General features: G+C 56.4%; 1 protein-coding gene across 1 annotated transcript in view; it reads right to left on the minus strand.

Moving 5' to 3' along the window:
• The window catches only part of Gfra2 (GDNF family receptor alpha 2), a 92,724-nt gene extending 82,075 nt beyond the window's left edge, over positions 1–10,649 (minus strand). Inside the window, exons 1-2 of the mRNA XM_004630628.2 lie at positions 9,926–10,649; positions 4,410–4,724 (exon numbers count right to left, since the gene is read on the minus strand). Of these exons, the coding sequence (XP_004630685.1) occupies positions 4,410–4,724; positions 9,926–9,965 (355 nt within the window). The 5' untranslated portion in view covers positions 9,966–10,649. The remainder of the gene's footprint in view (positions 1–4,409; positions 4,725–9,925) is intronic.
• Between the last annotated feature and the right edge of the window lie 627 nt (positions 10,650–11,276).

Genomic DNA, 11,276 nt, shown 5'->3' on the forward strand with positions numbered 1-11,276 from the left:
CCCCTGAGGGCATTCGAAAAAAAAAAAAAAAAAAAAAACTTATAATAAATAAGGTGCTTTCGGCTTGCCCACAATCCTGAATATGCTTTAGACACTTCAACTCAGTCCTATCCTCTCTTCACTGCTCTGAGAGTAGGCACAACTGTTCCCCTCCTAAACTAACAAGAAACAAGGAGCAGGAACACTAATTTAAGTAACTTACCCAAAGTGACTCAAGGTCACACAACTAGGAAGCGGCCGCTCCAGGGTTCAAACCCAGGTTCCAGGGCCCAAGTGCTCTGCCAGAGGAACACTGTCTGCAAAATGACACGCTGCTCTCCCTCCGCACTGAGCACTGTCCTCGTTCCACCTTTCAAAGGAGCAGTCCTTTCTGCCACAGTTGGCTTCCCAACCGCACCTACCCCTAGCCACGTGGCATAGCACCATGCCTGGGTAGCACTAGCTAAGACCAATGACTAAGAGGGTCCCTGGCAGAACAGCCTCCCCTAGGGGCAGTATGGAGGAGCCCATAGTCTGCTTCACCCCATTCCTTCAGCAAATTGGAACAGTGGGAAATCCTAGGCCCAGGATGTCAGATCCTAGGAGTGGACCCATGGAGGCACCTTTGCTCTTCACTGTGGAAAGATAAGAGTCCCTGAGTGTCAGTGTCACCTGGCTTTGAATCTCCATGTGGCCCAATAACAATACTGTACTAATACTCACAGAGGTAAAGGAAATAGGCCCCTGGCCATGGGAGCTTCTCAGGATAGCCAAAGAGACCTGGATATTCTGTCAGGACCCTGGGCCCCTGCCTGGCTCCTGCCACCAGCTCATGGTGTGCCCCAGCAGCCATCCTGCCACTCTACGACTCAGATTCCCACCCAATGTGGAGTGAGCCAAAGCCATCTCCAGCTCCTTTGCAGTTCAGTCACTTGGGGAACCCAGTGGCTACATCTTCCAAGGCCACCTGCCTGCCACAGCCCACCTGCCTTCCTTGAGCTAGCACCATGAGCTCAGCCACCAAGCCAAGGCCTGAGTGAATCACACCCACCCACAGCGGCCAAGGGAAGCCGAGAATGGGAAAGAAAGTTCAAACCCACACAAATCTCTCCTCCCCTCCGTGCCCTTCCTGGCCAGGCCCAAGCCTGCTATTAAGTATGATTACAGGGCACGGTCTCCTCAGAGAGACCATTCAACCCAGTTGTGAATAATTAACTCTCAGGTAGACCCTGCCACTCACAGGGACAGGACCTGGGGTTCGAGGGTCTCCTGGACAGATCTGGAGTCTAAGGCCCAGGAGCACGTAAACACCCAGAGAAGAACAGGTAGGCTTCAGCAGAAGTGGGTAGGTAGGCTGGGGGTGGGAAAGTTCTCCTAGGCTGGAAGCAGCCAGCACGGGGGCCTCAGCTTCCTGCAGCGCCACCACTCTCGAAGGCACACGGTAGGTGCCTAACTGATGGTCGAGAAACACATTAATTTTTAAAAGAAGAAAAAAGATTATGCTATGGCCAGGAACCAGAGAGTCATCTTCAGCAAGACACTCCCGAGCCTAGAGGGGCCTTGAAGACCCCTGAGCAGCATGGGAGGAAAAGTGCCGAGCAGCTCGCCACTATCGCAAAATGCGTAACACCCCCACTACGCCAGACTCCCATCAGCAGGGTCCTGCAGCATGCTGCCCCAGCGATGCCGCAGAAGTGGGCAGGGATGTGTGTGCCAAAGGGCCAGGCGGCTCACAGCTCTTCTACCAGCAGTCCTGTCCCTCCTCGTCCATGCTATAGCCCAAGCAAACCCACCCCAGCCAGCTGCCCCCTGCCCTCAAAGCGGACACTGAAGGCTGCCAGGAGGAAAAGAAAAAAACTACTGCCTATGCTCAGGAGCCAAGAGCTCACTGTATAGAGCCAGCCTCTGAGTGACAGTCTCTTGTCCCCTGTAGAGCAAAGTACAGGTACCTTAAGACCGTGTTTCCCTCTCTGCCTATTGTAGCTCCAGGAATCGAGGTTGCCAGGGAGAAGCGCAGCCTGATACGTGAGGAATTGCTGTTATTAATGGCAGTAATACTACTAATAATCATATGCACTCCGTATTTCTGTACTTACAGCTTATTCAAGCTGTCTTAGTGCCATTTCCGGGATCCCTCTCCCTGCAGCCTCCAGACCTGCAGCTGGAGTCCTGCTCCCCTTCAGGCAACCTGGAGAGACTCTTCTCAGCTCTAAGCCTAAACCCCTACCTGCCCTGGGCCCACCTGCTGTGCTTCCCCAGGGCCACAGAGGACACCATGTCTTCTTCCCTTCTCCACCACCACTGTCCTACTACAGAATGTACATTGCTCCACCCTCTCTCATCTTTAAAAAAGAAAATCTAGCATCCTTTGTTCTCTCCTCTTCACCCTAAAATCCTAAAGAAAGTTGTCTGCACTTCTCACTTCCAATCCCCCAGCTCCCATCCACCCCCTAACCAGGTTCCTGTCCCCAGCAGGCACCTCAGAAGTTCACCTCAAGAACACCACAGACACTGCTGTCTCTCTCCTACTTGATCAGAACTGTGTGCCTCTGCTGGAGATGAGCCACCACCCCCCATTCTTAAACCTCTCCCTTGGAGCCTCCTAGGTCACCCTTTCCCTTCCCCCATCCTTTAAGTGACCGGTCCCAGGGACTGTGTCAATGTCCTGCCCTTGGGATGGCACCCACAGCCTGATGTTCACTTCGAAATCTCTTTCTCTCCAAGTGCCATTGAGTTCCAGACAGGTAAATCTGCACAACATGGCCAATGAGAACAGGCGCCTGTCCACAAATGTTATGGTTTGTTCGTAGTTGTCCCCCCAAAGCCTCATGGGGCAGCTTCTGGAGTTTGTGAAGTGATTGTTGTGGGTGTGGAGGCTGCACTGGCCCTGGGGCAGGTAATTTGTGTTGCAAAGTAAGGAGGGTTAAGAGGCTGGCTAGAGGGCCCCTTCCCTACAACATGAAAGGTAGCTCTCTGCCAGGTGCCTCTGTGCCTTGGAGCCAGCTGAGTATGGACTGAAACAAGAGAGACATAACTAAGACAACAAATAAACCCACCAAGCTGGCCCTCTTCCCCAAAGCCTGCACAGATGCTTCTGAGTCTCCCCGTCAGCTGCCCAAGACAGGATGTGCCCCTCAGCTCTTCGCTTTCTCCACCTCTCAGGAGACATCAGTCATTAAGACCATTGACCAGGCCTTCTAAAAAGTTCTTAGGCCTACCCCACCCTTTCTTGCCACTGTCTACTTCCGGCCAGCATCATTTCCGGCCTATATGAAACAGTGGCTTCACAACAGTCCTCACAAGCAACTCTCTTCCCTGGCACCACACAGACATTCTTTTGAAGTATAGATCTAATCCCACAACCCCTTTCGGGGTCCCTGCTACCCACCAGATCTCCCTGTGCCCAACTTCTCCTGCCCACCCCTCCCCTCCACCCTGTACCCTGTGGCAAGTCTGCAGGAGGATTCACCTGACCTGTGGCCCAGGCCCTGCTGCTCTCTCCACCAGCCCTACTCACCCTACACCCTTTGCTTTTGCAACTGCCTCACTCCTTGGATTCTCTTCCCACATGGCCAACTCCAGGAGGGTTCCACAGGCTTCATCACCAGGGATAGGTGTCCACTGAGATGTGCCTACTGCACCCAGTGCCTTCCCATTCTGGTGCCCACACTGTCACATGACAGAAGTCCCCTTATACGCTGCACCCCACCCCAGCCTGCAGGCTCCAGGAGCATGTGCTTTCTCTCAACTACTCCCACAACACCTAGCAGCCAGTTCACTCCATGAATACCTGCTGAATTAATAAATGAGCACCCACCAGAGATGGCCAATTTCCTAAAGCATGCAAAATCCCTACAGCCCAGGCCACATGGGAGCAAGGACAGGATATCGCTGAGGGAGGGGCCTCAGGTTCCAGCTGCCCACCACACCCAAGCAGTGTAGACAGTACCTAGGCCAGGCATGGCAACTGGAAGACACAGGACTTCATGACACACAAAGGGTGGGCATCTGAGACCAAGGGTCTGGCCTCAGTCCCAGGACTCAGGACAGTGGGAGTGGCAGAAGCTGCTCTGTCTCTCTGGGAAGGAATCTTGGCAAGCACACACCAGGCCTCATCTAGATGTCCTCAATCTGACTTCCCCAGATTCCTGGTGTTCTTTACCTCCTCTTCTCAGGGAGAAGGGGCCCCTTCACATGGCCTGGCTTGAAAGTCTGCTCCTCCTCCTACACACATCACCTCCCTCTTGTCCAGTCTTGGTTCTCCTTTTCCCACCACCTCCAGCTGTCACCGATGCCATCCCAAGCAGGTAGTTGCTTCCTCTAGGGCCTAGGTTCCCCCTGGGTTTCGACAGTTCACCCATGTCCCAGTCCTCATGGGGTGAGGCCCGCCACACCTTCCCACTGCCTACCCCACTCTGTGGTGCGCTTACCCTCTGTCAGCCCCAGGTGGATGCTCCAGTAGATCTGCAGGCACTGGAGCTCCTTCTTCATGCCCCGCTTGCAGCGGCAGTCGTAGAGCGGGCTCTCCTGCAGGACTTCCAGGGCCGCCTGACACTCCTTGTTGGCCAGCATGGTGTTGCGGTCCCGGCCAGCCAGGCACTGCCGCAGCGTTCGGTACCGGGAGCTGCAGTTGGACTCGGCAGCGCACAGCTCATTGGCCCGGACACAGTCCACTGGGGGGCGCCAGCCGTGGAGCTCAGGGCCCTGCAGGGAGGAAGGGCTGGCCAAAGAGCGGAGGGTCTCGTCTGGGTGGTGGGGAGGGAAGACAAGCATGAATGAGGGCCGCCACATTCTGCGTCCCACGATGCAGACCTGGGGCTTGGGCCCTCTGGGAACGTTGCACCCATCTTGCACCCAGGCGGCGCAGTGAAACAGCCGGCCTCGGACCCCCAGGGGCTGTCGTGCTCCCCTGCCCCCACAGTCTGCCCCCGTTCCTCCTCAGTAAGGACTTAGGAGCACAGCACGATGGAACCAGGAAGGCCCTCTCTGGAGGCCAAGGTCTGTCGAGTATGGCAGCAGCCAAGAGTGCACTGTCTCAGCCTCCCCAAGAGCTGGGGCTGTAGGCCTTGCCCTGTGTGCAAAACTGAAGCTCTCTTCTGCTCCACCAGCTGCCCTACAAACCTCCTCTCTAGCAGACACCCCTCCACCATGCCCTAAAGGGACCAAAAAGTCATAAGCTTCAGAGCCTGCCCTGTTTATTCAGACCCTACAGTGTAGGAAAACTTTGACCCACAGAAGAGAGATGACAAGCCCAGGTCACATACAGGGGTAAAAGAAGTCCTCTGAGCCCTATCAGCATTCTGAGCTGCTAGATCTTCCATGAAGACTAAGAGACAAGCCTAGCCTTGCTTATCTACCAGAGAGGCTGCCCAGGAGGAAGGAGAGACCCCTTCCAGATACAATCCCTCCACCACTTCTAGTCCAACCTCACATCACATTAAGGCCTGAACACCGACAGCCTCCTGAGGTCAAGTTCCACTCCAAAGCCCTTCTTTGGGAAATGCACTAGCCCACAGGTGAGCAACTCCCCTGTCCCTCAGCCCTCCTCCCTCCCCCTATGCCTTGGCTCCTCTTGCTTCTTGCCTTCCAAGGTGCACACCTGTTATCTCACCACAGAAGAGGATAAGGCAGAAAGACTGCAAGTTCAAGTCCTACCTGGGAAACTCACTTAGACCTGGTCAATTACAGACAGCTGGCGTCTTAGCTCTGTGCCAAGGTCCTGAACTCAATCCCCAGCACTGAAAAAACTAAAACCCAATAAATAAAAAACAAGGGCTCTGATCCCAACAGACCTCATTGCTTCTCCTCTCTGAATGGCCTGACTTCTCTCTCCTCCTCTCTTTGTCTTTCTTTCCTCCCCCTCTCCCCTGGTAATTTTTTCTTCCCTCCAAAAGCCAAATAAGAAGTCAGTTGCAAAAATGAAAGCACCTCTCTCCTTCAGCACTCTTGCAGAGCAACCTCACTTCTGCAAACTGAAGGAGCACCCAGGCACCACCCTCCTCCCAGCTGCCCAGGCACCTCAGAAGGGAAGGGGTGGGGAAGGAGATTCTGAAGTGACAGCCTAGGAGAGGCTGGCCTGGCCCTTTCCAAAGCCACATCCCCATAATGACTTCCTCCAGACTTGGGCATCTTCCTCCCATCTTCCTGTCTTCCCTAAGACCCTAACTGCAGCCCCTGTCTAACAAAGGGCCCACCCCACAACCACAGCCAGGACTGCCTTTTCCAAGAGTCATAAAATGATCTGATAGGCTTCCTCCAGATTCTCCAGCCCCAAAACATAATAAAGTCTTAGGCCATGAGCCCTGTCCTCAGAATACTGGAAAAAAAAAAAAAAAAAAAAAAAAATGCCTACCCACAGCACCGATATCAAGCCTGCTACATAGGAGGCTGGCTCAGGGGGGAGCTACTGCAGGGGGACAGCGACACCTAGGGGCAGAGCCCTGCACAGCCAGCAGGTCACTCCCCAGCGCCCCTAGAGAAAAGGAATCACTCTCAAGAGGAAGGGGCAGGAGGCCTACCCCAGGGAGACCTGTAAGAAGAGGAGCAGAGGGTGGGCCTGGGGGAGTGGGGGTTAGGGCCAAAGATAATCTTCTGCATTGACCACACCTCTGCCCCCGACAGGAAAAGCTGAAGATATGGCCACTCTGACACAAGACCTGAGCAGAAACCCACTCAAAGAGAGGCACAGGCAGCAGTCTGCCCAGACACCGGCTGGAGAGATGCGTCCACTGCATAAGCTGAGGTAGCATCTTTCTTTCTGAGCTTCAGCAGATTCCTCCATCCCAATCGGGACTGAGCACCTCCGGGCCACCCAGGAGCAGCTGAGCCAACACCCCCACCTGCACCTGCTGCCTCCTCCCCACCCCCCACAACCAGCCAGCCTTAGGCTCTCCATGGACCTGGTCCCACACCCAGCGGGCAGCTCCCCTCCAACCTGACTGACCGTGAGAGCACAGACTGGGATTCCACTCATCCTCAGCTTTCTGTAGGTTCAGGATTGACAGCAGGCTTCAAGTTGGGATGTTAGCCTCAAGCATGGGGTGAAGAGGGCACTGTCTGCCTCGCAGGTGGGCCCTATAGCCCCAAGAGGTGGCCCTTGCATGATCCTGGATAGGCCCCTGTGCCAAAGGTAAAACCTCCCTTCTCCTGCTAACTGGCACCAATGATGGTAGCGATGTGCCCTGCAAAGGCTGGGGCCTCCATTTACCAGCTGTCTCTGACTCTTGCCATCAGTTCCCTGGCCTCTCACCAAAACTGGTCAGTGAAAGGAATCAAGGCAACCTGGAGCCTTTAGCCAAGAACCATAGGAGAAGAAAGGGCAAAAGGTGTTCTGGAGATGTCTCCCAACCCTGCATAGGGGTAGACTTGGGTCCACCAAGAACAGACATGTGGAGTATCTGCTAGTGATATGGGAATACCAAGAGATACCACAGAGTGCTGATTGCCTTCCTGTACCCAATGGCCCCAGAAGAGCCAAATACATGCTAGACTCAATGAGAAGTGGCCTCTCTGACCAGCTCCAGCTCAAGTCTTCGTGCCCATGGCATTCATCTGGAGGGCATCAGTGGATGGTCAGGATGGCTGGCCAAAAAGACCTGTCTCTCCACCAGTCCTGTGTCCCCAGGCCCCACTGGGCACCTAAGGAAGAAATCCTGAAAGCCTCTGCTCTTGGGAGCTCTGTCACCATCTCCCCAGCTAAGTCTCCAGCTCTGCAGCATCCAGCTCCCAAAAGCCTAGCCCTGAGTGGAATTTACAACAATTCCCAACTATAGACTGCTGGTTAACACAAGGGCCCTGGGGCTAAAGGTCCCTTAACAGCACCCACTCTGTCCTGTCAAGCGCCTGCTGGTGCCTTGGAGTCACCCGCCTAAGTCTTCAGCCCAGTTTAGAAAGGGATTCTCAAGGAACAGAGAGGGCTGTGACCAAGGGGAGGTCAGATCTCCCCTTCTCTCCACAAAGGCCCCTCCTCTCTCACCACAAAGCCCCCAGGTTGAAGGCACTGGTGGGCATTTCTGCTCATACACCATGCACACACTCTCACATACACACACGCACACACATCATGAACAGAAGCACTAGTGCCACTTCTGGGAAACTGGAGAGTTCATGCCTCAGCCTCCTCAGCTGGGGGAGGGGGCAGCCCTCCCATAGTATGGGAGTCCAGGCATGGCAGGGGTGCTCTCCTGCAGGCTCTGCCCTGGGAAGGCACCCACACCTAGGATCCTTGCTGACTGGGGAGTGTGCAGTTCAGCAGCAAAGCAATCTGACTGTTTCTCCTGAAATACAATTTTCTTTTCTTCTTGGCCTTGATCATTCTAAGCCCCAGAATGCTGTTTTCAAAACAGCAATGAGAGAAAAGGTCAGGCTTTAGAACTGCTCCTTCAGAACTACAGTCCACTTCCAGGGGGCTGTGGGGCAGCCTACAGGGCCACCAAGTGCCCATAGCACTGTCCAGCTGCCTCCTGCTGCCCCTCCCACTCCACAGAGCTGCCACTGGCTTAGGGAGGCAGGACAGTGAAGGCCACACCCCAAGGCAGGGCCTTGTCCCCAAAGAACTCAGAGTGGAGCAAGGCAAGAGATCCAGGACCCAGCCAACACTGATTTCCATGGACCTCCTGCCCCAGACTGGCGGGCACAGCTTAGATCCCGAACCTCATTCTGCCACCAGCATCTACCTCACCCCTGGGGCCTTTCCAGAGCCACTCCCACAGGAAGAAAAGGGTGCACTCAGTATCCCCTCTTCCCAGGCAGGCTGGGTCGCCACCAGCTACAGAGCCAGCCAAGAAGCCCTGTGCTCCCCTGGGCTCCTTTGCCAATCTCTCTCTCTCTCTCTCTCTCTCTCTCTCTCTCTCTCTCTCACACACACACACACACACACACACACACACACACACACAGCGATGCCGGAGGTCATACTCAGGAGCACCTACTCTCCCGCAGCAGCTTGCTCAGGACTCCCGGCCAGCACCCATCCTTTCAAACACCCTCTTCTCCCCAACACCTAGACACCCGCATTCTTCAGAGCAGTTTCCAGCAGCCCGGGTTTCACACAGCACAGCAGAGGGCGAGGGGCGTGGGAATGAAGGTGCTGAACTCAGGCGCACAGGCAACCCTCTTCCCTGCCCCGAGGGACCGGGCTTATGGAACCGAGCAGTAGTCCTTGTCCAGGTCCCTTTTCCTCCATTACCCCCAACCGTCTTCACCCGGAGAAGCAAACTTTGGCTTCTTCATCCCCTCCTCCCCCGGGCTGCAGGGCCTGGGCCCCAGGGGTAGTGGGAGCAGTGGCAGCCCTGAACCGAGGTTCACAGCCTTGTGCGCCTGCCCGCCCTCCGGGCTCAGGTCTGGCTGGACCAGAAGGCCAAGGGTAAAGAGAAACTTGCGAAGTGTTCCAAGGAGTGGGGAGATGAGGTGCATTTTCCAGAGGCTGATTGGCAGGTAGGGTTTTCTGCTGGGGCTTCCCGCAGATGTCCAACCTGCAGCTCCTGCACAAACCCTGGCCCTCTGCTGTGATTGACACCAGGCACCGATCAGGAAAGGTGAGACAGACACGATTTTTCTCCCTTTCCTCTTCTCTTACAGATCGAGTCCCCCCTCCCTTAAGTTGTTGCAGTTCGAATCCATTATTTCGAGGGAAATGAGTGCCATCACCGCGTGCGTGAGCGTGTGTGTCTGTGTGTGTGTGTGTGTGTGTGTGTGTGTGTGTGTGTGTGTGGTTTGAATGTTGGAAGTCTCCTTCCCAATCCCCCCGCGCAGCCAGCCAGCCGCGGTTCTCTTCCTCCGCCCGCGTCCACGCAGCCCAGCCCGCTCGGTTTGCCGGAGCCCTAGTGAACCGGTTCGCTCCTCCGCGCGCTCCCCGCCGGTCTCCTGCGGCGCCTGCCCCGCTCGTCCCCCGAGGTCCCGGCTTGTTGCCGGTGCCCGAAACGTGCGGTCGCCCGCAGATACTCACCTAAAAAGAAGAGGAGGCAGAAGGCGTTTGCCAAGATCATGTTAAATAAATCCCACAGTTATTTTGTCTTTCTCCCTTAGGTTAAAAAAATGAAATAAAATTTTAAAAAATAATAATAGCCAAGCAGCGGTAATCAGCCCCGAATCCAATGCGGAGATCCCAGCCTGTCCGCCTGATGATATCCTGAGTCCTGCGATTCTCGCCTCTGGCTGGAGGGGGTGGGGTGGGAGGCGGGCGGAGGGCTGCCCCTCGACGCCCCCCTTGCCCACCAAAACCAAACACACGTCGCTGTTTCTGGCTGCTTTCTAAGCCCACAGCCGGTTCTGAGGCCAGCCCTCCCCTCCACTCGTCCGGGAAGGCACGAGTCCCCGCGGGTCCAATTCCCCTGCGCTTCCCAGGGGGGAACTGGGGAGGCGGGGGGCGAGGCGATCCGAGAGCGCGGAGCTGGACGGAGGCGGCGAGGGAGGGGGTCCGAATAAACACAAATCGGAAAGAAATCCACCGACGGGAGTGAGCGCCAGGAACAATCCAGTCAGAGCTCCGAGGACAGGAGACCGGAGTCGCCTCTTTCGCACCAAGACGAAGAAAAGATTTTTTAAAAAATCTTCCGCTAACCTTTGCTTGCTCACTTTTTTCCTAATGGAATTCCAGTGGCCGTGTGTCTCGGCGTGCGTCTCTCGTCGCCCTCCCTCTCCGCTCCTCTGCTCTCCCTCGCTCTCGCTCTCTGCTCTCGCTCTCTCTAGCTCTCCCTCGCTCTCTCCCTCCCTGCTCCCCCTCTCCCTGCTCCTCCCTCCGCCCGCCCCCTCCCCCTGCGCGGCTCCCTCGCCACTGCTCTCGCGCCCGCGCCCCTCTCCTCCGCCCCGGGCTCTGCGCTCCGGCTCCCAGGCGGCTGGCGGCGCGGGGCGCGGGAGCGCGGTGGAACAGCTACACTCTGCAGCGGTGGTGGCGACACGGTGGCGGTGGTGGCGCCGCGGGAACGCTGACCGAAGGGAGAGCTTCACCGCTGTCTCCTGCTCAGCCGCGCACCCTTCCCAGGACCGACCTGCTGCCAGGGACGGAAACTGACCGGCTTTCAGGGTTATTGCTTGAGCTCCAACCCACTGAAGCCTCCGCAACCTCCTCCTGGCCCCACCGAGCCCCTCTCATGGCCGCGGGGAGGTTGAGCTCTCCAACCCCCACTGCCTCTGCCTCTGACCCTGCCCCGGACCCTGGCCCGCTGGGTCTCCAAAGCCTGGAAAGGCTGAGCAAGGCTGGATAGCGCAGTGTCCCCGGGAGCCCCAGCCCTCCGGTGGCTTAGGGAGGAGGGGGCTGGTAGCCCCCAGCTTGCTGGCCCGGGTCTGGGAGGGGGCTC

The sequence above is a fragment of the Octodon degus genome, unplaced genomic scaffold, assembly GCF_000260255.1.
Source record: "Octodon degus isolate 3935 unplaced genomic scaffold, OctDeg1.0 scaffold00036, whole genome shotgun sequence".
Taxonomy (NCBI): domain Eukaryota; kingdom Metazoa; phylum Chordata; class Mammalia; order Rodentia; family Octodontidae; genus Octodon; species Octodon degus.